We start from the raw sequence: 25847 nt of genomic DNA, 5'->3' as shown, positions 1-25847 counted from the left end.
TCTGCTTACACCCCTGGGAACCTTTGCAAATTATTTGAAAACTCAAGAAGACTGCAAACATGAGGCCCCCTCCCTGCACTTGAGGGTCCTCAACGAGTCGGGGGAGGTCTCTGGACTTCTCAGGGCAGTTTTCACCCTCAGAATGTAAGGGAAGCAGGAAACAAAGAGAGGTCAGGTTCCACAGGGAGCTCGGCCTTGCCAACCCCAGGAAAGGAGGGTCTGGGTCGGCCGCCAGTTGCTCTGTGTTCCCAGCAGGAAGTGTCGGGGCAAACTGTGCCGCAGGGAAGGGCGGGGAACGGGGTGCTCTGTAGCCGACAGCAGCCACTGGGCAGTGAGACCCCACCCAGCTCCACCAGCACGGCTGGGTGACCAGCGCAGCAGCCGTGGCCGGCAGCCACTGACGGGGTGGGCACTCCCACAGGCTCCGGACAGACCTGCTGTGAGGAGTCGGCTGAGAGGCGTGCTGTCCTCAAGGACCCGTCGCCAGAGCATCACACACTGAACACAACCACGTGTCTGCCTCTGGAGCACAGAGACCCACACGAGCTTCCCCCTTAGGTGGCCTTCACGGCCACCCAACAGCAGCTGGGCCGCGCTTCCTGCCGACGCAGAGCGGGTGCCGTGCCGTGCCCGAGGGTGCCACTCTACCTCGCAAACCAAAAGGAGTCGGGTCGCTCTTTACTTCGTGCCGCTTGGCTTTTTTGTCAGGACTGGTAGGAGAAGCTGCAAGAGGAGGAGGAGGCAGAAATACAACCGGAGAGAGAGAGTGAGGAACGGCAGAGAGGAGGAGGAGGCAGAAATACAACCAGAGAGAGAGCGTGAGGGATGGAGGGAGGCGGCGAGGAGGCTGACCCACGCTTGTGCCGGGAAGGGACACCCACGTTGTGGCCCCTTTCCACTGATGAGAAAGGAGCTTCTGTGAGCAAAATGCAGGGAGCCGAGGGGCCGCACGGTGAAGGAGGGGCCGGGAGGGGCGTGGGAGTGGGGGCTGCGGCACTCAGAGGCGTCCTTTCCGGGGCCGTCTCTAGGGATGTTTTCTTAGTTCTGCGCTAGCAGAGTTTGCAGCACCAGAATCTGTTGTTCATTTGTTTGTTTCAAGTTTCAGGCCAACTTAAAAGCATTTTTATAAATTGGAAAACACTCCTAATTCTCTGGAAAGAGCCCTTGTCCACCCAGAAGAGCTGCCTGCACGCAGGGCCGGCTTCCAGGGCCTCCTGGGCCTCCTGGGCCCATTCCCCCGCCATGTATTTCCCAGCACGGAGCTCTCGCAGGTGAGCAGGGCGTTAGACGTCTCTGTCTCAAGGGTCCCGTCAGCCCTGTTCACAAGCGGATGCCCCAGAAGATGGCTGAGCGGCCTCTGTCACTGGGCAGAGCAGAGCCACGCAGCTGGAAAGGTCAGCACCTTGCAGGGAACTCACCTGAGAAGGCGGGAGAAGGCGGGGGTTGGGGTGCAGGGAGAGGAAGGAGGGGAGCCTGGAAAGCCAAGTACAGCTCCCGTTTCTGAGCGAGCCTCCATTTGAAAAGCTCGCCTTCATTTTTCCAAAGGAAAGCCATCCCTAAAGGATAACTCTGGGTGTCTGTGTGTGAGACACAGCGTCAGTGAATACGTGATTGGGTGGAAAGAAACGCTTTTGCGTGGCCGCCCTTGTGATGAAGGAGGCACGAATGGTCACACACGATGCATGACAGATGCCACCACAGTGAGGGTGGGTTTCGGGCAGGTGCTACTTTTACCTTTCTGACCTTTGAGGTTAGCAAAGCCCTGCAGGGTAAAGCGCTTTCTGGAAAGCGCAGAGCTTTCTGAGGCAGAGCTAGTGACCGTGTCATCTATGAAGGAAGAGAAAGAAACTATGCAGAGGGCATCGCAACCCGGCGTGGAGGCGGGTCCAGCTGCTGCGGGGAGGGCCCAGGGCGGCTCCGGGTTGCACGCTGGGTCTGGGCCGGGGCTGTTTCTGGGGCTGACCTTGCTGACACAGGGGTGCAGAGCAACGGAGAGGGAGGGGCTCTTCTGTGAGGTCCTAGGGCTCTGTTAAGGGGGGAGCAAGGGGCCCTGAACACTCTGCAAACCTTCTTCACGCTGCAGGAAGCGCGTGTTTCTTGGACACAGTGAGCACTCCGTGAGCAGCTCCGTGCGAGGCCTCCATGTGAGGCCTGGTCCCTGCACACACCCACCTTTGCCCTTTTCGGGGGGCTTTGGCAGTGGTGCTGAGCTGACATATCCCTCCAGGCTCAGGGGGTCCGTTTTCCTTTCTTCCAGCTTTTTGAGGTTCCTTGAGTTTCCTCTCGAGGGACTGATGACATCAGACAAATCAAAAAAGAAACAGTGTGTTGTCTGGTTAGTTTTTCAAAATGCGCTGAGGACCTGAGGCATTCAGCTATCTCTGAGCTCCCAGCCTGATCCTAAAGCAGCATCTCCTGCACGTGTTTCTGTTTTATTTTTTGAGACGGAGTCTCGCTCTGTCGCCCAGGCTGGAGTGCAGTGGCCGGATCTCAGCTCACTGCAAGCTCCGCCTCCCGGGTTCCCGCCATTCTCCTGCCTCAGCCTCCCGAGTAGCTGGGACTACAGGCGCCCGCCACCTCGCCCGGCTAGTTTTTTATACTTTTTAGTAGAGACGGGGTTTCACCGTGTTAGCCAGGATGGTCTCAATCTCCTGACCTCGTGATCCGCCCGCCTCGGCCTCCCAAAGTGCTGGGATTACAGGCTTGAGCCACCGCGCCCGGGAACCCGGACGGGCTGGAGGAGAGCAGGCGCCCACCCTACTCGCTCCAAAGTAGGAGGTTTGTTTTCTCGGCGGGGGCAGGGGTTGGCAGGGGGTGCTTCTTTTTGAAAACTACTGTTCTACGGATTATTTTTTAGGCCGTGTCTGTGTCCTGTTTCATCAATGATTAAAGGAAGCTTATATAAGAAACAGGATCAAGTGAAAAAAATAAGTGATGAATAAAATAAAGAAAAAACAAGGGCAGAAGAGACACGACGAAGCCACAGTCAGGGTTGGAGTCTGAACTGTGCCCACACACGTGCTGGGCCATCAGCGCCGGGTCCCCACTGGGCACCCAGTGTCTCAGGATCAGGAATGCGGGGGCGTGGCCGTGATCTGGACACTGCCGTGCCGTGGAACAGCCCAGCCCGGGAAGAGCTGGAGAGCAGCGGGCATTGCCGGAGGCACACGTTTGGGAAGTGCACCCTCTGGGACTCACCCATGAGCACATCAACACCAGGGGCCTCAAGGAAACCCCAGTAATCATGGGGTCCCACTGACAGAGGCCGAGGACCCTGGCGTGCAAATCCCCCACTCAGAGTGCTCCATAAACGCAGGCCTGCGGCGCCGTGTCTGTCCTCACCTGGTGCTGGTCGGGGCCGGCAGGGGCAGGCTCTGCGACTGCTCCAGTGCCCGGTGCTGGCTGGCTTCTGCGAGGAGGGAGCAGACAAACCACATGAATGAGCGTCTTTACTTCAGCGCCAAGGCGCCTTGCACACACGGGGACTGTGCGGTTGCTTTGAACACATGTAAAAATGCACCTGGAGAGGAAGCTACAGGAAAATGATGGCTTGAAGACAGCCTCACCTCGACAAGCCTGCAGCTGGCTGGTCAGCACTTTCCGAATTTCATTCACCCACGCGGCCTTAATCTCAGGAGTTGGTGCCTGTTTCCCCAAAAGAAACGCCAGGAGGTGAGTACTCAGGCCCCCGAGGAAACACTTTGGTTTCACTCTCAGAACATCCAAGGATCATCTTAGGAGTCAAAGGTCAGATGGCTGCGTGTGACGGGAGAGGAGGGAAGCGCCGCGGGCTGGCCCCGGGCTGAGGGACCCTCTGCGCCCCACGCACGGGACTGACTGAAGAGCTGTGTCTGGCACTCAGGGCACAGCACCCTCTCCACCGTGAGAATCGGCCCTGTGTGCTGGACGTGTCCGCACACTTGCGCTGTCCAGGGACGCACGAGCTCCCCTGGGGAGGACGAGCCCATTTCCTCGCAGCACCCCCTCTGATGTGTGATTTTCCCCGAATTTCATCCTGGGTCCAGCTCAGGGTGAACACAGGCCAGGGCAGGACCCTGAAGCGCACAGCGGCTGCTCCTGGCCTCGATGCAACTTCACGGCAGATTCTAGCACTGGTTCCCGTGAGAAACGGTTCGTGACAATGTGGAAGAGGCCAGGGGCAGGGTGGGTGGCCCACCTGGACGATGTAGACCTCCTCACGCGCGTTGTACCAGATCTCGAACTTCTTAGCATCTCCCTTCACGTTCTCCGTAATGCCAACGGCAGCCATCTGCCAGCAGAGAGCGGAGACGGGGTTCGCGCCCACAGCGGACCCACCGCCTTGTTTTAAAAAGGTGTTGGTGCAGGCACGAAACAATGGAAATACTTTGGGGATGGGGGCTAAGAATGGCAGAATCCCCCACCCCCATACCTAAGGATGAGAGCTGGGTGTCAGCGTGGCCGCCTCACGGTCTGTGGCAACAGGGACCCAGTTACAGATTTCCCCCCATCGGGGTCTGTGGCCAGGAGCTGCTGCTGTGGACCCGGCCTCACTTACGTTTAAGGACTGCTTGTAGCTGTAGGAGGGGGCTTTCTCGTACCCCTCCCCGTTCTCCTCCCGCTTCTTACAGAAGAGCACCGCCTTCTCGTGCAGGAACAGGTGCCGCTGCATGGGCTTGAACCTGGCCAGCTCCTTCACCTTGGTGTGGCCCCTCTTGTGGTCGGTCCAGACGCTGAACGAGCCCTGCATCAGCAGCTTGCCCAGGTCGCCGAGATTCCCCTAAATGTGCGACAGCAGGGGTGTGTTAGGAACGGGATGGGCGTGGGGTCACGGGAGCATATCACCAAGTGAAAGCAGCCATTTTGCAAAGCCCACCCACAGTGGGATTCCCACTGCAGAGCGTCCCGGGAAAGGCCAGCTCATGGAGACCGTGATGGGTCAGCGGGTGCCAGGGGCTGGGGGAGGAGGGAGGGACCGGTGGGGCACGTGGGCTTCTAGGACAGTGAAGCTGCTCTGTGTGATGCTCTAGCACTGGGTGCAGGACGCCACACGCCTGTCCAGACCGCAGAACGCGCAGCACCCAGAGTGAGCTCTGAGGGGAACAGCCCTCAGTCACTAATCAGCATCGGTGCCGGTTCACCACGTGTGGCCGGTGTGGCACCCATGCTGGATGTCAACACTAGGGGAAGCCTCAGGGCCTCTGATTTACATTCAGTTATCTCACAAACCAAAAACTGCTGCAATTAATAAACTCTGTTACCTAAAACAAACAAACCCTGAGAATGAGGCTGGGGGGACATAAAGAGGAGGGCAAAAGATGAACAAGCTGACCTGACGTGGGGCTCTGTGGGGAAAGTGACATCTGCCTTCGGGGGCTACTTGCTCTAAGTCACCAGCCTGCAAATCGCAGCCCAGGAAACAGACGTCACGTCTGCTCCGAGCCACGCCTCCTCCCCAGGAGAAGACAAGGAGGGAGGGCTGAGCTGCTTTCCTGCTGGAGATGTGTGCCCTCCAAGCAGGGGACGCTTCCTGATTTTCTCCACGCCCCAGAGAGCCCAGGGGGGTCTGTGGACCCGGCTACAGGGTCTGGGAGCGGGCTTATCTAGGGACCACCCCAGACCTCCTGCTCAGAACCTGCACGTTCACACCAAAGCGTGGGGAGTGTGCAGGGAGGCCGCCACGTTGCTGGCCTGGCACATTCCGCGGAGGTGGTGGGGAAGGCTGGGCCCCTGAGCGCCTTACGTCATAGCCGGTGATGGCAATGAGGTGCATGGAGTCATTCACGGCCTTCAGGATGCCCAGGATGGAGCTCAGTGCCTCCTGCAGGTCCTCAGCCCCCTCGCAGTTCTTGCTGTATTTCAGCATTTCCTGAGGTGCACGGGGTGAAGCAACCGTCAGGACACGCAGAGCTCTGGCTCCCCCAGAACAGACCCCTCAGGAGCTTGGCATGAGGCAGGGATGCTGCTCACCCTCCCCTGGTCTGTAGGGAGCTGCTCTGCCCGCCCTCCTGCAGCCAGGACAGACTGAGTGGTGCTGCAGAGGGGGCAGAGCCCCTGCCAGGTGCAGACCCTTGGCACTTGCTCCCCGGGGAGCTCCCTCCTGCCACCCTGATGCCCAGGTGCAAACCCCTCACACCTGCTCCCGGGGAGCTCCCTCCTGCCACCCTGATGCCCAGGTGCAAACCCCTCGCACCTGCTCCCGGGGAGCTCCCTCCTGCCAGCCTGATGCCCAGGTGCAAACCCCTCGCACCTGCTCCCGGGGAGCTCCCTCCTGCCAGCCTGATGCCCAGGTGCAAACCCCTCGCACCTGCTCCCGGGGAGCTCCCTCCTGCCAGCCTGATGCCCAGGTGCAAACCCCTCGCACCTGCTCCCGGGGAGCTCCCTCCTGCCACCCTGATGCCCAGGTGCAAACCCCTCGCACCTGCTCCCGGGGAGCTCCCTCCTGCCACCCTGATGCCCAGGTACAAACCCCTCGCACCTGCTCCCCGGGGAGTTTCCTCTCGCCACCCTAACCCTGGCCAAAGGCACGGAGCTGCAGTTCCCTGCCTGAAGGTTAGAGGCGCCCACGTAGCACACTCAGCTGGAATCCCCAGCCTAGGCCGCCCCACATCCCTGCTGTGTGCCAGATAATTCAGGCACAGTTCCACCCTGGAGGGACAGGTCAGCACATCACACAGAATCCCGTGCGGGCCGGGCTGTGTGGAAACCCACGGGGATGGGGACTCGTCTGCTCACCTGCGTCCTCAGCACCCCTAACAGTGGCACACAGTAGGACCTCGAAAGGCATCCCAGCCTCAGCACAGGCTTGGAGGAGGTGCCCTTGGCCTGGGAGGGGCAGGACGCGATGGGGACGGGGCCCCAGGGTGGCACAGAGACCTGGCCAGTGGGTGCCTGGGGAGGCCGGGCCACGGTTGCCGCGGAGCCCACCTTGAGCAGCAGCTGGTACTTGGTGATTCTCTGCACCGGCTTCAGCAGGTAGGAGTCCAGGCTCAGCTTGTGGTCTAGCTTCCTCTGGCATTCCTGGAACCAAGCCAGAGCCTTTGGTTTGCACAACTTTTATTATTCCGCAGGAGTCGGCTAGGAAAGGGGGTAACGTTCTGAAGGAAGGTCTGGGGACAAACCTGGAAGAACGGGCAGTCGGAGCACTGTCTCCACAGGCTCTCGGAGCGGGGCTTGTTCTGACAGTACTTCTCGTAGATCTGGAAATCCTCCATCTGCACCAAGGGACAGGCACCACATCACACAGCGTCTTCCCACCCCTGTGAGGCACTGCTGCTTGCCTCACAGCTTCCGAGGGCCGGCACTGGCTCCCAGGCTCCGCTGGGGGGCCTGCCCTCCATTCATGGGGCTCCCTGTCCCCGCTGACTTCCCAGAGCACAGGCGTGGAGTGGAGACGGGGTTCCACCGCAGCCATTCTTAGAAGGCTGTTTATGGTGTGGTTTGTTGATTTGTTTATATAACAGAACTTCTAGCATTTTCTCTGGCAGTTTTATAAATTACCTGTTATTCAGCAAAACACAGACCCTAGCCCCACTGTGAAGTGTAAGTGCTCCCGGGTGCCTCTAGAGCACAGATGGTTCTAGGAGCACAAATGGTTTTAGGGCACAGGGCTCAGAAGTTTCTAAGGGCACAGGAGGTTAATGAGGTTATGGGGGCACAGGAGGTTCTGGGGGTTCATGAGATTCTGGGGGCACTGGAGGTTCTGGGGGTTCAGGAGGTTCAGGAGGTTCTTGGGCACTGGAGGTTCTGGGGCACAGAATGTTTTGGGGTACAGGAGGTTCTGGGGGTTCAGGAGGTTCTGGGGCACAGGAGGTTATGGGGGTTGAGGTTCTGGGGTTCAGGAGGTTCTGGGGGTTCAGGAGGTTCTGGGGGCACAAGAGGTTCTGTAGGTTCAGGAGGTTCTGTGGGTTCAGGAGGTTCTGGAGGTACTGGAGGTTCTGGGGTTCAGGAGGTTCTGGGGTACAGGAGGTTCTGGGGGTTTAGGAGATTCTGGGGCACAGGAGGTTCTGGGGGTACAGGAGGTTCTGGGGTACAGGAGGTTCTGGAGGTTCAGGAGGTTCTGGGGTACAGGAGGTTCTGGGGTACAGGAGGTTCTGGGGTACAGGAGCATCATTTTATCTCAGCCAAATTGAAAACATTTGCATTCTGTGATTTCAGTTGGTTAGAATGGGAACTTGCAGTAGAATCTGAAGTCATTATTCAGTGATTTTGAGAAGCTGTGACAAAATATACATCAAAGCACCACATACCCTCTCCAGAAAGCATCTTCCAACCAGTTCTGGGCAGTCGGTGTAGTTTTCCAGCTCCCTGAGGAATATCCTAGACAAGGAAGGTTTTTAAGTAGTAAGAGAGACAGGCCGAGTCACGTGGCACCGGTGACAAATGGACAGACATCATTTCTCAGAAGCCTTTTATGCCTTGCTCTGTATGTGGCAACAACACCCTGCACGACTTGGGGACGTGGCAGCCACGCCTGTCCTGAGCACCAAGCTCTCAGGTGCCAGCAGGTGCAGCCCCAGGCTGAGTCTCCTTATATTTCTGGCCTTGGCTGCACACAGAAGTTGGAGAGAGCTGCTTTTCCCTCAGCACACACGTGGCTCACAGGGCTACAGGCAAAGACAGAGATGGGACCCTTCAGGGCCCTGGAGGCGCCGCCCCCATAACTGGCCGTGGGTCTGTGGGTTCTCTGCAGACACACCCTGAGTCCTGCCCTAGGCAGCACGATCCCCAGGCTCCTGGGCTGTTTCCCTTTCGTTTCTGACTTACATCTGTCCCCTGGAGGAAGTCTGGCCAGAGGGGAAAACCGTCTGGGGGATGGATTCGGGGCATGAACACTAAGCTTAAAGCTGTGGGGACCCCTGTGTGCAGGACTGGCTGAGACCCGGGGGGCCATGAGGACAGATACTAAGGGACACTGAGGTTCTGCCCAATCTCCGTGGATGTGGAAGTCTTCTTGGTGGTCAATTGCGGACCTGCTGCCTCCTCCTAAGTGGCAGGTGAGGTGACGATCACGGCAGGGGGCAAGAAGCAGGTGTCAGAACCATGTCCCAAGCACTGGCGATTCCCGTGGCCAGTGGGGTACGCTGGTCCCCATGCACATAGCCACGTGGGAGCCACTCACATGGGCTCCCTCCAGGACATGCAGCAGGGGCCGTCCACTGCAGCCTCCCTGGCACTCCGCACTGCATGCCCACCCTACACCTTCCCATGAGCTCTCCACAACTGTTAAAGCAGCCAAACAGCTCAGAGGAGTGGAGAACAAGGGGCCAGACACCCCCCCCCCCGCACTGGAGAGGCCACGGGTCGCTCGGGGGACAAGCAGCCCCCGTGACGAGTAGGGAATGCCTAGTTTGCCGTCCTTTTCAAGAGCTTGGGAACAAAACAGGACTTGCCATGTGGTGTGGCCTTCGTGACCTCCAAAGGGCTGAATACACACCTGGGAGGGGGTTCCAGCTTCCACTTGCCCAGCAGGATGAGGAGGGGATGAGGGGCGGGCAGGTCCCATTTCCTGCACCACAAAATGGTGCACTCGGGAGGCTCAGAGCCCTCTCCTCACGGCTGGTGGCGCACTTACAACTCGGCTGCCTGGGCGCAACCACCAGGCACGGAGCCACGTGGGCACTCAGAGACAGCCCCATGTACCCACACTCATGCCTGTGCCTCTGAGTCCACCCCTTGGGCGCCCCTTCCCAGTCAGGCATGGCTTGCACCCCCCGTTCCAGCCCCCTGAAGCCAGCATCATTAGCTGCGAGTGATCATGGGTGCGTGCCTGTGTCGAGGGGAAGGGCCCACCTGTTGTGGAAGTGATAGATTTCCTCCATGTTTCCAAACAAAACATCCTTCTTGCTGTGAAGGCCTGTTGACAGGAGGTGAGCCATCAGTGGGTTATCCATCTCCGAGGCGTAGCCCTGCAGGGACAGAGCAGAGGTCAGTAGGGGTCCTGGGCTGCAGCCCACCCACAGCATCAGGCTCATCTGTGGGCCAGGCCGTCCCTTCCTCTTTATTCTCAGGTGATTTCTAAGAAGTTATCTGGACAGGCATCCACCAAAGCAAAAGTATTATGAACAGCACCAATTTGGGGGAAAGGGGTGGAGGTTCTACCCTTCTCGCTTTAAACCTTTTATGATTCAGCTGTAACTGAAACAGAGGGTGCAAATCTTCTGTCTACACTCAAGTGACCACCACTTGTGCACACTCGGTGAATCAGACACCCGTCTATACTCAGGTGACCACCACCTCTGCACACTCACTGTCTACACTCAGGTGATCACCACCTGTGCACACTGGGTGAATCAGACACGCATCTACACTCAGGTGACCACCACTCACATCAGACTCACCCAGGCAACAGCCCACTGCCAAGGTCACCCCTAATCTGCCTCCCACCCCAAACCAGTTTTGCTTGCCCTGGAGTGCTCTGTGGCGGGAACCCCATGCAGCCTGCCTGGTCCCCTGTTTGCGGACCCCCTGTAGCTGCCTGGTCCGTGCATCTGTGCTGTGATCAGCTCCTCTTTCTTGTTAGCTGCCTTTGTCCCCTGTGCGGACCCCCTGAGCTGCCTGGTCCCCTGTGCGGACCCCCTGAGCTGCCTGGTCCCCTGTGCGGACCCCCTGAGCTGCCTGGTCTCCTGTGTGGACCCCCCTGAGCTGCCTGGTCCGTGTCTTGCTGATAGGCCCTGAGGGGCTCCCCGTCTGGGGCTGCTGTGACCAGGCTGCTGTGGACGCTCTTTCACGTGCATTTGGTGGACAGCAGCGCTGCTCTGAGCAGCAGTTGTCAGAGGAAGTCCCACCAGGTAGTGCAGGTGAGTCCACGTGGTGGTCGGCCCTCCCCGAGTCCAGCCTCACCTCCAGGACGCACAGCAGCTCCTCCACGTAGGCCCGTTCTGTGTCCAGGAGCTCGCTCATCACGTGCCTGGTGGCAGGTCATGTGGAGAGCAAAAAAGGTTAGCACTGGGAGGGCAGGAATGGTCTGCTCCGCAGTCTCACAGGTGCCACCTAGAATGATGGCCTGCCCAGCGAGAGGGAACTGGCGTCAACCCGAAGCCCATGGGCTGGACGCTCACTGGGGCTCCCCTCCCAGCTCGCAGCCTCAGACCCTGCAGACGGCGGCTGGACCCTACCTGGTTCCCAGACCGGCCATCACTGTCTTGCCCTGGCCTGGCACACACTCCTGGTAGGAGGGATTCCCCACCCCACCTCCTGGGCTTTTGGGTCCCACCTGCTCAAAATGAGCTCAGTTCCTCATGCTCATGGGCGAGTCATCCCACCCCTAGGATCCATTCCTAGAATCCACCCCAGTCTCTTCTGCCAAGACGACACCCGCCCGCCGCCCGGCCTCCCTGAGCCTTCCTCGTGGTGGGTATGTGTGGGCCCTGTCGCCAGAGCTGCCCCCTGCCCACACCCTCACACCCAGCAGGTGGGCAGTGGTTGTCTAGGGAGTGGCCCACCACCCGCCGCACTGGATCCGGAAGGGGAGGGCGCACAAGCTGGCTGTGCAGGTCTTGTTGCTGGTGTGAGCATCTTTCAGCAGCCTGCGGCCCCGGCTGCTTATGTGATGCACAGAAACTGGAGCCGGGGGCTGATCCTGGGTTGAGGTTATTCAGCAAGTTCATTCCAAAACAAGTGGTCGGCACGCAGAGGCCCCCACCTTGGCACAGGGGAGAGGAGTGGGGAGCAAGAGGGCTCGGGACTCCCTCTCATAACCTGGGAACTGCCGGCCGAGGGCCACTCCTTCTGCGTCTCAGGGCCGAGCACTTGCTGCTCCTCCGTGTGGACGCCCCTCAGCCTGGACCCTCCTCCGTGTGGACGCCCCTCTGCCTGGACCCTCCTCCGTGTGGACGCCCTCAGCCTGGACCCTCCTCCGTGTGGACGCCCCTTTGCCTGGACCCTCCTCCGTGTGGACGCCCCTCAGCCTGGACCCTCCTCCGTGTGGACGCCCCTCAGCCTGACCCTCCTCCGTGTGGACGCCCCTCAGCCTGGACCCTCCTCCGTGCAGATGCCCTTCTACCTGGACCCTCTTCTGTGTGGATGCTCCCCTGCCTGGACCCTCCTCTGTGTGGACATTCCTCTGCCTGGACCCTCCTCTGTCCAACCTTATGGAGCCTGCCTGGACCCTCCTCTGGACAATCATCTGCCTGGAAGCTTCTTGGCAACTCCCCCGTCCCCCACCCTGCTTCACCAGCTTCCATCAGAAGCCGGAAGTGACAGACTGAGCTTTCACACCAGGTTAGGTTTACTGTAATTCCCAATTTTGCTCCATCTCCCAATCCCGCAGTGTCACGTGGACGCCGCCTGCGGACACCTGCTTGTCAGCACGTCAGGAAGAGCCTTTTCTTCTTCCCTGATTTTGGAGTTTTGATGGTCAAAGGGGCTCCTGCTATTCCTCGAGGCCTCTGGGAAGGAGCCCCACGTGCCCCAGGGGTGTCTGGCTCCTTCCCAGTTTTGCTCTGGGGACCTGCACTCCCTGGCCCTGCATCAGTGAGGTCTTTCTTGAAGGCGAAGGAAGCCAAGAAAGGGAACTGCTTTTGTTTGCACAACACTCCCTGAATTTGAGGGTCCAGGAATCCCAGAGGAAGAGGAGGGCTGGAGACGATGCCATCCCCCACACCAGCTGCCTGGCACCACTGCCTGCCACACTGAGCCCTGAGCAGCTGGTGGCTGCTGCTGTGGCCGGCACTGGTTGGGGCCTTTGAGTGGTGTCTCCTGTGAATGGCAGTGGAGGGTGGAGGCTCTCGCTGGGGTGGAGATGCCCCTTCACTCTTGCATTCAGCCATTGCCCTCTCTTCCCTCCCGAATCCCCGCAGTGGTGCGTGTGCGGCATGTGTGTGCTTCACGTGGTGGGGACCAGGACACACGCTCGAGCCACGGCAGGCCCTCTGGGTATCGGTTGGTGCAAAAGTAAGAACCACAATGACTTCTACACCAGCCTTCTATCTGTGAGGCGTCCACTTGAGTGCCTGACGGCACCTGGTGGTTCAGGCTGTGGTCGGAGGGCCCCTGAGGCCAGAAGGGCAGTGCACCTACCTGCGCAGGATGGCCAGGCTCTCCTCTTCCTCCCCTGCGGAGCCGCGGCCCTGCCGGCTCTCACTCATCTCACTCTGGGGAGAAGAACAGTGTCAGGTCTGAAAGGCGGGACACAGCCTCAAGGGCCAACTCTCAAGGCCAGAGCCCACTGGTTCCCGTATGGGGATAGGGCTGGGCTCCCACGATGGGGAGCTGGCCAGGCAGCTGGGCCGCGCCTGGGAGGGGCCACGCGGAGAACCAGGCCTGGCGTGAACCAAGGAGGAGGGTGTGGACGGCGGGGTTGTCACGGGCAAGCCTCACCTTGGCCCTCCGGTAGGGCCCTCTCCGCAGCGCACCGCCCTCGGAGCTGGAGTTCTCTGAGCCTCGCCGAATGCCTGTTGGGAAGAAGGGGAGTGGGGCCTGAAGTCCCCCCGACCCTCTGGAGAGGGGACGTGCGCCCAGCGGGAAAAGGCCCCAAGGAGAGGGCAGGACGTGGCCTCTGAGGCCATAGGCAGTGGTGTCAGAAGGGGGAGGACCATGGGGTCTCGCTGCCCTGAGTCACCCCAGGGCTCAGGGAGCCCAGAGTCTGGGCCACGTGTGAGGAACGTTGTTTGGCAATAGCACTGGGAAAGGACAGACTGCGGAGAGGCTGGAGCTGGGAAAGCCAGAGGTGGTTCCTCCGTGGGAACTCTGTGTTTTCAGTTTTGGGCTACGTGGGCTTCACTGAGACCACAGAACCCTGCCAGACTCGTGGAAAAGCAGCCACAAACAATGCCTACAAGATGTGTGTGGCCGGGTCCTGACAAAACTCCATTTATAAACGTGGGCGAGGGGTGGCAGGAGCCAGCCCTCAGGCCCTGAACTGGGGCCCGGAGGTGGAAGGGGAGGAGGCATGCGGAGACGGCTTTTGCAGGTGGCTGCCTCAGATGTTCCAAGCTCTCAACGCCCGGGGCTGCCCCGAGGGTCCCACAGCACCTGGGGCACGGGGTAGCCACACAGACCTGGGGAGGGGCAGGGCGACTTTGCCAGTGCCTCGGGTCTGGGGGCCACTGGCTGCACGGGCCGCGTCTGCCTGGCCGCCAGCTTCTTCAGGCTGGCCTGCCTGCGGTGGAACACCTCCTCCATGCTCGCCTGCTTCTGGAAGACCTTTCGCACGTGCTCCTGAAACCACACGCTCGGTAAGGCGCCTTGCACGTGTTGGCGTCATTAAAAATACACGATCATGCGCAGAATGTGCCAGGGCACGCCCAACCCCCACCTTAAATGTTCTCCATGGCGGGTCTGTCAGCGCAGCGTGGCTGCGTCCAGCCCTGGCTGCTATGGACGGTGAAGGGGATGCAGCCCACCCACGGGATGGGACCCTGGTCTTGGGAAAGGGCAGCTCCATGCGAGGGAGGGGCCTGCAGCCTTCCCCAGGCATGTGGATGGCTTAGGAGGAGCCTGGTCTCAAGGACATCACCAGGTCCCAGGGCCAGGCCCTTCCTGAAGAACACGCCCACGCCACGAAGTCTGCCAGCAGAGATGGGGCGGCAACCTTGCAGGGTTGGCGTGGAAACAACTTCTGTGTTGAAAGGAAAATTCAGATCGACCTCCCAACTGTGTGTTTCTCTCAAATGCCTGTTATTTGGGAGTAATTCATTAAATGGGCTGGGCATGGTGGCTCACACCTGTCATCCCAGCACTTTGGGAGGCCCAGGTGGGTGGATCACCTGAGGTCAGGAGTTCGAGACCGGCCTGGCCAACATGGAGAAACCCCGTCTCTACTAAAAATACAAAAATTAGCTGGGCGTGGTGGTTCATGCCTGTAATCCCAGCTACTCAGGAGGCTGAGGCAGGAGAATCACTTGAACGTGGGAGGTGGAGATTGCAATGAGCCAAGATCGTGCCACTGCACTCCAGCCTGGGCAACAAGAGTGAGACTCTATCTCAAAAAATAAATAAATAAAAATAATTCATTAAACGATTCTTTAAAACTCCCCACAGAGGAATGCCCCACTGCTAGGGACAGCGAGCTGCAAATGGAGAGCCCGAGTCAGCATTACCATGAGGTCTTGGTTGAGGATGGATTCGTATTCCTTGTAAATTGTGTTGAGCTCCTGGATCTTATTTTCTGCACTGGTCTCCAAAAACTTCTCGATTTCCTGGAGGGCAGCCTCCGCACCGTCCTGGGACTGGCACTTGTCCACAGGTTGTGAGGCCAGCAGGTAAATCCCTTCATCACACCACTTCAGGGACTGGAAACACGGAGCATTGCCAAGGGCAGGACGCCATGAGAGGGTGAGCGCACCACCCTGCCCAGGCACACGCTGCTGGGGCGTCCTCCCAACAGATCCCGGACCACCAACTCCTCATGCTCCCACCACCCTGTCCAAAGCACCCCGAGGGGACACAGTGCTGGACAAGGCCAGCGAATTACCCAGGGCGGGGCCCAGAGAGGCAGGGAAAGTGCAGTAGGATCAACCAGGCCTTAAGCTTCTGGATCTTTTAAAGAAATCATTATGGGCTGGGCAGGGTGGCTCACACCTGTAATCCCAGCACTTTGAGAGGTGAAGGTGGGAGGATCACCTGAGCCCAGGAGTTCGAGACCAGCCTGGGCAACATAGTGAGACCCCATCTCTATCACACACACACACAAATACAAGAATTAGCTGGGTACGGTGGCATGCACCTATGGTCTCAGCTACTTGGGGGCTGAGGTGGGAGGATCCCTTGAGCCCAGGAACCAGAAGTTGCAGTGAGCCAAAAAAAAAAAAAAAAAAGAAATCAAACTGTGCAAATGAATTCTACAAAAAGACCTGCTAGGCCAGCACGACCAGAAAGGAAGGGCGTTTTCCAGCCAAGGAGCTGCCCTCCCCATGACAAGGGTCAGCCGGTGGTGGAGGCGGGAGGAAGAGGCGGGTTTCACAGCTGGGGTGTAGGTCCGGCTCGGCCTACCGTCTCCAGGCGGCGGTGCAGCTCCAAGGACTTGCCGAGCAGCCCCCTCCTCCTCACGATCTCTGCAGAGAACTGGTCGCAGAGGTGCCGGAGCTCCTGGCACTTGGGGCGGATGGAGTCTACGGCGTAGTGCTTGTTCTCGATGAGCTGCTCGCCATCCAGAGACAGGGCCCGGGCCCTCTCCACAGACACCTGCAGACGGCCACCCGGAGGACCAGCTCAGGTCTCTTTCTGTTCGAGGCAGACGGTGCCTCGCCGTACGGGATGTGTGTCCCTGGGCACACGTGTGTCTTGCTTTGTTTACTGCTATGGATGGCTGAGATGCCGCCTAACGCCCAGAGCTGTTCTGTGGCAAGTGCTTCTGGGGGCTGTGGTGGTCCCAGCAAAGGGCATTGCCCGTCTGCAGGGAGCTGACCCAGAGGAGGCCGGGCAGGGCCACGTGCTGTGGGTGGGGTGTGGGAGGGGAGGTGCACAGGCAGCAGCCCCCACCCACTGTGGACGACCCCTAGGGGCTGTGGGGGCCCGTTCTCCGCTGGCGGGAGGCCCATTCCTGCGCCTTCCTGAGCAGTACTTGATGCTGCTGCTCACACTCTCCCGCCACCCCAGCCGGGACCCCGCCTTACGCCCGATTTCTCCTCGAAGCTGGCCAGGTCCCTCAGCAGGTGCTCCACATGCGCCAGACTGTTGCCAATGTCCGTGAAGGTTGCTATCTTCTGGCACACTGCGTCCAAGACGGCTTTGACCTGGAACAGAGGAGGGCCCATCTCAGGGGAGCGTCTCCCTCACCTGAACAGAGAGCACCCACTCCAGATCAGGGAAGTGACGGAACTCAAAATCGGGCCAAGTGGTCATCAATGAAGCAGGGACCACAGTCAGGCAGGTGCAAAGTCAGCCCCGAGTGGTCACCAATCAAGTGGGGACCGTGGGGCCTCTGGGTACCCACCAGTGACCTCACTGGCAGGACACTTGTTTCTCTGCGGCCTGGGTGTGCCTCCGTTTATCAACCACATGCCTGAAAACAGCATGAGGAGAAGATGAGATCACGCAAGGACAAGGGCTCTGGGAGCCGAAAGCCAGCAGCAATATGGACACTGGAATTGTCGGCATTCCTACTGGATCCTAGGCGTGGAGAGTTATGTAACTCAGTCCCTTCTAGCTTGCTACTAACTTCTAGTGTCTACGATTTCTGCTGTTAGCAGGAAGACAACGGGTGTCATATAAATGATTTTTATTTTAATATTTATTTATTTATTTATTTATTGAGACGGAGTTCTGTTCTTGTTGCCCAGGCTGGAGTGCAATGATGTGATCTTGGCTCACTGCAACCTCTGCCTCTCTGGTTCAAGTGATTTTCCTGCCTCAACCTCCCAAGTAGCTGGGATTACAGGCGCCAGTTGCCACGCCCAGCTAGTTTTTGCATTTTTAGTAGAGATGGGGTTTCACCATGTTGGCCAAGTTGGTCTTGAACTCCTGACCACAGGTGATCCACCTGCCTCGGCCTCCCACAGTGCTGGAATTACAGGCGTGAGCCACCATGCCTGGCCTGATTTTTAAAACGTATAACTGCTTACTCCTTTAAATACAAAAGATTTTAATTTTTGTTATTGGAAATAATCCTGAGAACAGGTGTGTACGCAGACATCCCAGTGCCAAGGAGATTGTAGTTCAGATGGCCTGGGGCTGAAGGCCAGGAAGGCAGGATTCTTGTCCATCCTTGAACCCCCTGCATCTGGCACAGCTGAAGTCTGACACTTTCCATGCTACCCACAGCCACTGAGTTATGAATAATGCACCACCTCTCAGAAACCAGCTCGGATATAGAAGAACTCAATACCATCAACCAACAGAATCTAACTGATATTTATAAAAGTTCACCTAACGACAGTAGAATACACATTATTTTCAAGCAAGGAACATATATAAAAAAAGACCATATTCTTGGCCCACAAAACAAATCTCAGCACATTTATAAGAACTGAAATCATACAGAAGAGTATGTTCTCTGATCACAATGAATCAAACCTGAAATCAAGAATGGAAAGACAACAGGAAAATCTCTGAACACTGGAAGCCAAACAACATACATTTAAATAATTGATGGGTCAAAGAGAAAGTTCCAAAGGAAATTGGGGGGAAAAAAAAACTGGACTAAATGAAAAAGAAAATACAATACATCCAAATTTGTGGAACACAGCTAAATCAGTGATGAGAGGGAAATTTATAGTGTTCTTATTAAATATGCATGTTAGAAGAGAGGAATAGTCTCAAATAAAGAGTGTAAGTTCCCATCAAAGCAATCCATAGAAATAATAAAGGTAAGACCAGAAATCAATTAAGTTGAGAACAGAAAAACAACAGAAAAAACTAATGAAACAAAGAACTCGTTCTTTGGAAAGATGAGGAGGGACACATCTCAATCTAGATTGACAAAGAAAAAAAGAAAGAAGATGCAAATTACAAATATCAGAAACGAAACAGGGAATATCACTACAGACCCTGCAGACATCAAAAAGATTTTAAAAAAATACTATAAACAACCCTACACATTGCCTTGAAAAACACACTACTATATCTCATTGTGAAACAGATAGTTTCAATAGTTGCATAACTATTAAGGACACTGAATTCATAATTTTAAAAGTCTCCCAAAGAAATCTCTAGGCCCAGATAGTTTTATTGAGCATCTACAAAAATCCTACAACTAACATTATACCTGATAGTGAAAAACTAAATGCTTTCCCCCTAAAGCTGGGGACAAGGCAGAGATGTCCAGTCTCACCACTCTTATCAAATGGTGGAAGCTCTAGCTGGTGCAGTATGCAGTGGGGCAGGGTGTTGTGAGGTAGAATAAAAGGCATATCTTCAAAAAGGAAAAAACCAAACTGTCCTTATTTGCACATGACATGATGGTCTCTACGGAAAATTTCAAGGACTTTACAAAAAACCATCTAGAATACATGTGCTCAGCAGGGTTGCAGGAGACAAAATAAATATACAAAAATCAATCGTATTTCTATATGCAGCAATGCATACATAAATACCAAAATTAAAAATATAATACTGTGATGACTTCTTTAAATGGATTATTAAAGGTAAGTCGAACAAAATACGTACTGAACTTGTGTGCTGAGAACTACTTGACACTGATGAAAGAAATCAAAACAAGCGCTGAGAATACCATGTTTGTTGACTAGAAGACTCAACACAGTAAAGACACTGATCTCCCTCAAAATACAGGTTTAACACAACTACTATGAAAACCCCAGGAAACTGGTTTTTGTATACGTAGACAAGATAATTTTAAAATTGGCATGAAATGGCAAAAGAACCAGAAGCTAACACAATTTTGAAAAAGAAAACAAAGAGGGAAGAATGAGTGTACTTGATTTCAAGACATTATATAGTTGCAGTAAGTAAGACCCTGTGGTATGGACAGAGGAACAGGCGTGTAGATAAATGTAATTGAATAGAGTCTCTAGACCAGACCCACGTAAATGTGCCCAGAGTTTTGACAACGGTGGAAAAGAAATCCAGTGGAAGAAAGAGCCTTTTCAACAAATGGTGCTACAGCAATTGGACATCCAGAGGTAAAACAAATCATGATCTAATTCTCATACCTTATACAAAAATTAACTCAAAACAGGTCATAGACTTCAATGTAAAACTATGAAATTCTGGGGGAAAAAAGCTTAGCGGAATATACTTGGAATCGAGGACCAAAAGTATAATCCTTAAAAGGAGAAATTGACAAGTTGGAGTTTAAATGCTTTGGCTGTGTGAAATGCCCGTGAAGAGGATGAAAAGACAAGTTACAGACCAGGAGAAAATATTCACAAAACTACATGTGTGACAAAGAACTAGTATCTGTAGTATATAACGAATTTTCAAAATGTAACAGTAAAACAAAAACACAAAACCAAACAATCCAGTTAGAAAACAGGCAACAGAAATAAGGCATTTTACCGAAGAAGATATGCGAATGGCAAAGCAGCACACGCAAAGGTGTTTAGCGCCATCAGCACTGGGGAAACGCAACGGAAAACCACCGTGAGATTCCACGGCACACACATCAGGATGTGAGCATAACATAAAGAATCATTACACCACCACACGCTGGGGAAAAGGGGAGCAACTAGTCGCTCACACGCTGAGAACCGTTTGGCACTTTCTTAAACAAACCATGCAACTACGATATAACCCTGCAATTACATTCTGGGCATTTAGGCCAAAGAAATGAGAACTGACATTTACACCAACATCAGTACATGAATGTTTGTAACAGCTTTATCTGTAATCCTCAAACCCGGAAACAACCCAGATACCCTTCAACGGTGAATGATTGAAAGAACTGTGGTCCGTCCACACGAGGGAACACAATGCGTGAGCCACCGGCACCTGGGGGTCTGCAGAGAGCTGTGCTGAGCACCAAAGCCAATCCCGAGAGTGACATTCTGTGGGACTCATTGACATCACATTCTTGAAATGGCAAAAGTACAGCCATGGGAACAGATGAGCAGTTGCTGGGGGCTGAGGAGGGGTGGGCTGCGGGAGACACGGGTGAGTCTCTCATGAGGGGCCGCAGGCAGGAGACGTCTGGGTCTGGCTGCACTGGCCGTGTCGACGTGCACCTCATGGCTGCGACACTGTCCTACAGTCTGGCACATAGCAGGGACATCACACACGCATGTTGAATAAAAGGGCATGCAAATGACTATGAAGGGAGAGCAAAGGCTTCCTGCTAATTTACGAATAATGCAGGTGTAAGTGCATCGCAGTGAGCCGATTTTCAATCACCTGTCTATACAGCGACGCAGTCATCAATGGTGCATTTCAAGGCTCAGCCCCACTTAATCTCACAGGCTCCACCTAGCAAGTGGAGACTTTTCTGCATTAAGTCGAAGTCGACCGCGTGGCACGGCTCAGCTCCTGGCACTGGGACCAGGGCACAGGCACAGGAGGCCCCATGGGCATCAGGGCGGCTGCCGGCTCCACCCAGGGCCACTCACCTCCCGGAAGCCCTGCTCGAAGTGCCGAAGCTGCAGGCACTGCTCCAGTTTCTGCTGATGCTTTGCCCAGAACTCATCGAAGGCAGCCTCGGTTTCGTTCAGCTGGGCCAGGAGCCTGGGAGAGAGGAGGAGCTGACCGTCTGCGTGGCCCAGGGTGCCCCACACAACGTGGAGCACAGTGGGAGTTCTAGCGACCCCAAGGCTCACTCCACCCCAGGCCTTCCTGAGATCCTGGCCTGCACTCACGCAGGCACTCAGGGCGTCAGCAAGGGAGGGAGGCCCTGGAGAAAGCATCAGGGGCTGTGTGCTTTCCTTCCTGCTTCTCTCCCTCTAGGTCACTGCGACGAGGCTGCACTGCCGAGTCTGTTCATTTCATTTTTATTTTTAAAAATTTAAAAACTTTTTTTTTTTTTGAGCCGGAGCCTTGCTCTGTTGCCCAGGCTGGAGTGCAGTGGCGCGATCTCAGCTCACTGCAAGCTCCGCCTCCCAGGTTCGCGCCATTCTCCTGCCTCAGCCTCCTGAGTAGCTGGGACTACCGGTGCCCACCACCACACCCGGCTAATCTTTTGTATTTTTAGTAAAGATGGGGTTTCACTGTGTTAGCCAGGATGGTCTCGATCTCCTGACCGTGTGATCTGCCTGCCTCAGCCTCCTAAAGTGCTGGGATTACAGGCGTGAGCCACCACGCCCGGCCAAAAACTTTTTTTTAATTTATTTTTTGAGATAGGGTCTGGTTGTATCACCTGGGCTGGGTGCAGTAGTGCAATCTCGGCTCACTGCAACCTCTGCCTCCGAGTAGCTGGGACTCCAGCTGTGCACCACCCAGTCAGCCCCACGCCCACCCTGCCAGGCGTGTGCACGGATCAGCTTCACTTTACAGATGAGGAAACTGAGTCTTTGGGAAGCTGACAAGGTGTCCGACACCAGCCAGGGCAAGGCCGACCCTCATGGGCTGTGCTCCAACCTCCGCCTTGTGGACCACAGCACCCCATCTACGAGGAGCCCCTCAAGGATGCACCCTTCAGTCCCCGGGGCGTCTGGCGTGTCCCTGGCACAGAAGGCAGCTCAGGGTGTGGGCCACGCTGCATGGGAGTCAACGGCAGCTGAGAGTCAAAAGGACCAGCTCGGTCTAGGCCTGGGTGCGCCCCGCACGGCCCTGCCGGACAAGCCGCTGTCCAGCTGTGTGGGCCCTGCTCCTCAGCTGGGAGGCGAGGCTGATAGCACCCACCAGCGAGGATGGGACAGGGGAGGCTTGGGGAGTCTTGGGGATGGGTGAGGCTCGGGGAGCTCTGGGGGGTTGTGGGGGGGGCTCAGGGAGTTCTGGACATCCTAGAGCACCATGCCAACCACACAAATGCCCTACCCTGTGCTGCTATAAAGCTGGAAGCCCAAGGGAGGAATATGAGAATCACACTTCTACAATGAAAGTAAGAAACACTAGCTGCAGCGAGGAGAACCCCAAGCTTTCTCCCTGTCCGTGGAAGCCCCGCTCGGAACGCAGCAGCCCCACGTCTAAGGCCTCTGCTTCCCCTAACGTCTCCTTCATGCCTGCAAAAGGGCGTTTGCTCTAGGAAATTGCCCCTAGAACAGCGGCTTTCTGTGGGGTTCAGGAGAAACGCATTTCAGCAGGAGGAGCCAGGTCCACACAGAGGCCTGGAGGTGGCTGCTGTGCTGGCCCCGGCCAGGAGTGGGGCTGCCTGCCGCGTGGCTTGCCATTTCCGTGGCCTCTTTCTTTCGGAGAGGCTGTGTGCCTGAGAGGATCCTTCCCTGGACTCGGACAGCACAAGGGCAGGAAGGCGGCCGGGCCTCACCTCTGCACGGTGGCCTGGTTGTCGAGCTGGTCCTGGTTCACGCCGGGCTCTGAGCCCTCAGCCTGCAGCTCCCCGAGGCTCTCCAGAACGCTGTGCCCCTCTTTCAGTGCCAGCCTCAAATCCTCCTGTGGAGAGAACGCAGCCTTGCACCCTGGCCCCATCCAGGCGCTCAGCGCAGGCCAGTGGTGAGGCCTTGTGGGGCCTTGCTCTTGAGGTGGCGGAGACTGAGGAGGGGGTCAACCCCTGACTCCCGAGTCTTTCCAGTCTCTTCTGTGGGGTCGTGCGGGCAGGGCAGGCTGATGTGGGGGACTCCCTCACTCCTGTGTGCCCCGGGGCAGAATTGCCGTTACAGGTCACTCAGGGCAACAGGTTATGGTGAGAGTCACCGGAGACCCAGAGACACCAGGCAACCAGGAGACCAGGAGACCAAGAGACCCAGAGACCAGGAGACCAGGAGAGCAGGAGACCCGGAGACCCAGAGAGCCCAGGAGCCCCAGAGACCAGGAGACCAGGAGACCAGACAACCAGGAGACCAGGAGACCCGGAGACCAGGTAACTAGGAGACCAGGAGACCAAGAGACCCAGAGACCCAGAGACCAGGAGACCTGGAGACCAGGAGACCAGGCTTTCTCATGGTGCCTGCTCCTGGTCCTCACAGTGTCCTCACGGTGGAGTGGCCGAGTGAGCACAGAGGCACAGTCCTCAGGGACACACCAGCAGGTCATGGCCCTGGGCCACCGTTGCTGCAAAGCCAGGGGCAGAACAGCAGGGAGCATGTGCTCCTCAGAATACATTTGTCTCAGCAAGGGCTGTGGACACGTGAGCACTGGGAGTTTTCTGCGAACAGAACTCCAACCACCACTTCATCGCCTGCTCGGCATGAGAAAGCGGCACAGACATCCTGTCTCGGTCACACTCAGAAGCCACAGAGCAGTCTATTCGGGAGCTCCCTGCACAGAGCAGTCTATTCGGGAGCTCCCTGCAGAGACAGTCTATTCGGGAGCTCCCTGCAGAGACAGCCAAAAGCGCTTGAGAGGATAGCCGCCCCCGGTCCCACTCCTGAAGCCACGGCCGCCCAGGGCCAATGGTTGACTCAACGCCATAATGGCAGCCGTAGCTAGCACGCTACAGGGTTCATTTATGCTGCTTTTATTCCGTCCTCATCGGAGAAGTTGCCCAGCTAATCGCCATCAAAAGGCATCTCAAGCCTGCTGACTTCTTGGTTTCACGTGCTGCCAACACGAACTCCCGCGGGGACGGAAGACCCCCCGCAGCTTCTGACCGGAGCCCCTGCAGCCTCCAACCGGAGCGCCCCCACATACCTTCGCCTTGTCCTTCTTCTCTGTGTGCGCACACAGCACTGAGCTCGTCGACTGGACGTCATTGGGCAGCTCTGTTTCGGCCAGCTCGGTCCCGAAGGACTGCAGCATCTGAGCCGTCTGCTTCACCATGAGGGCGAAACTTTCGATGGCCTTGGAGACAGAGAAAACACAATTGCACGCCTTGTGCACTGCACCCACCTCCTGCTGCCCCGAAAGCAGACACCGGCGGAAACCGTTCCCGCGCAGACCCATCAGGCGAGGTTAGCTAACGCGAGGACAGTGGACACCCTCCCACAGCATCTTGCCCTCCTTGACCTCTTACGAAACATACCAGGCCACTCTACACATGTGCCCGTCACCTACAGTCGCCTGTGCCTGTGCTGCCTCTCCCTGTCGAGAGCAGTGAGTGTTGCAAAGCACAACGCAAGAGTTTTTTTTTTTTGTCTCCAAGCCCAGAGAAAGCCACTCCCAAACTTATTACTCATGTTACTTCTTTACAATGACTAAGGTCCACCGAGACCATCTCCTCATTCTTGGGAAAGAAAACGACTGTTAATGTGAACATGTTTTTGGAAAAGGCCGTGCTGTGACGCGAGAGTAATTCCGTGGAGGTGCTCGAGCTGGTGGCAGCCAGCCCCGGCCCCCACCGGCCCTGACGCGGCTCACCGTGCGCTGGCACAGCCACCGGGAGTGGCAATAGTCCAGGGTCCCGCCCAGGTCCTCGGTCAGCTGCGACTTATCGATGTAACCGTGTAAGTCTGGTACGGAGCTCAGCATTATGACCTGGAGAAGAAAGGGAGTGAGTGGTGGCGTTTGGGATTATTGTTGGCTCCCGAAAGAGCTGCCCCATCAGCAGAACACACAGCAGCACAGAGGGGACCACGTCTGCCTGGACGCTGCGGGTGGCCGTGTGGATGGGGGCACCTGGACACGGTGGGCGGCTGTGTGGATGGGGGCACCTGGACACGGTGGGCGGCTGTGCGGATGGGGGCACCTGGACGCTGTGGGTGGCTGTGCGGATGGGGGCACCTGGACATGGTGGGCAGCTGTGTGGACGGGGGCACCTGGACATGGTGGGCAGCTGTGCGGACGAGGGCGCCTGGACATTGTGGGTGGCTGTGTGGACAGGGGCGCCTGGCTTTGGACCTGTGTGGACCCAGGTGTGGGTCCCAGCCACCCGCAGTCCAGCCACCCACTCTCTGTCTCGGCTGCTTCCTTCGTAAATGGGCATGTTGTGCCTGAGCTGATCACACCACGGCGAGGAGCCAATGACGCTGTTGGAGGTGCACAAAACCCAACGCAGAGTGGCCTGTGACGGCCACGGACACGCAGCAGGCGTTTACACCTCCTCCAGCAACATCATCAGACAGCGCTCTGATGGGAAAGATGCTCATTTTTATCCCTGTTCCTGCCAAAAACACCCCGCGGTCATTGCAGACACCAGCTGAAACCAACACCCCAGCGCCGAGGCCGGACGGGGAGAGGCTGGCAGTTCCCGCACCGTCATGGTTACGCGGGAAACCTGTGCTTGCGACGGCCGCATAAGCTCCACGTGCCTTGTCTTCGTTTCTCTGCCTTTCTCTTGCCCTTTTTGAGGCCACTCCATCCGTGGGTTTGGATAAAATCTAGGCTTGGCTTTGCAAGCTGTCAGACGGGACCACAAAACGGGTCTCCCGAGGTTTAGCTCAGGGGTTATTTGACACCACACGATGTATTATTAAATATCGTATCAGTCTAGAGTGGGGACTCTCAACTGGGGGTGATTGTGCCAGACAGCCATGGCAGCAGAGGTGCCG

At 56.7% G+C, this 25847-nt stretch overlaps 1 protein-coding gene across 16 annotated transcripts in view; it reads right to left on the bottom strand.

Moving 5' to 3' along the window:
• MCF2L (MCF.2 cell line derived transforming sequence like) overlaps nucleotides 1–25847 on the bottom strand; it is a 198337-nt gene that overhangs the window by 6674 nt on the left and 165816 nt on the right. For 9 of the 16 annotated variants that reach the window (XM_031655679.1, XM_009192261.3, XM_009192266.2 and 6 more), the window contains 23 exons: nucleotides 24718–24834; nucleotides 24052–24201; nucleotides 22730–22854; nucleotides 20919–21033; nucleotides 16536–16655; nucleotides 15913–16104; nucleotides 15021–15212; nucleotides 13980–14139; nucleotides 13300–13373; nucleotides 13000–13073; nucleotides 10822–10888; nucleotides 9772–9887; nucleotides 8229–8298; nucleotides 7101–7193; nucleotides 6907–6999; nucleotides 5723–5848; nucleotides 4538–4759; nucleotides 4178–4270; nucleotides 3567–3645; nucleotides 3343–3409; nucleotides 2173–2291; nucleotides 1735–1827; nucleotides 649–723 (listed from right to left, as the gene is read on the bottom strand). In XM_031655679.1, the coding sequence (XP_031511539.1) occupies nucleotides 649–723; nucleotides 1735–1827; nucleotides 2173–2291; nucleotides 3343–3409; nucleotides 3567–3645; nucleotides 4178–4270; nucleotides 4538–4759; nucleotides 5723–5848; nucleotides 6907–6999; nucleotides 7101–7193; nucleotides 8229–8298; nucleotides 9772–9887; nucleotides 10822–10888; nucleotides 13000–13073; nucleotides 13300–13373; nucleotides 13980–14139; nucleotides 15021–15212; nucleotides 15913–16104; nucleotides 16536–16655; nucleotides 20919–21033; nucleotides 22730–22854; nucleotides 24052–24201; nucleotides 24718–24834 (2632 nt within the window). The remainder of the gene's footprint in view (nucleotides 1–648; nucleotides 724–1734; nucleotides 1828–2172; nucleotides 2292–3342; nucleotides 3410–3566; nucleotides 3646–4177; nucleotides 4271–4537; nucleotides 4760–5722; nucleotides 5849–6906; nucleotides 7000–7100; nucleotides 7194–8228; nucleotides 8299–9771; nucleotides 9888–10821; nucleotides 10889–12999; nucleotides 13074–13299; nucleotides 13374–13979; nucleotides 14140–15020; nucleotides 15213–15912; nucleotides 16105–16535; nucleotides 16656–20918; nucleotides 21034–22729; nucleotides 22855–24051; nucleotides 24202–24717; nucleotides 24835–25847) is intronic. The other 7 variants (XM_031655681.1, XM_003914087.4, XM_009192268.4 and 4 more) reach the window with 2 other exon arrangements.

This window comes from Papio anubis, chromosome 15 (assembly GCF_008728515.1).
Source record: "Papio anubis isolate 15944 chromosome 15, Panubis1.0, whole genome shotgun sequence".
Classification (NCBI taxonomy): domain Eukaryota; kingdom Metazoa; phylum Chordata; class Mammalia; order Primates; family Cercopithecidae; genus Papio; species Papio anubis.
This window is presented reverse-complemented; position numbering and strand designations above follow the sequence as displayed.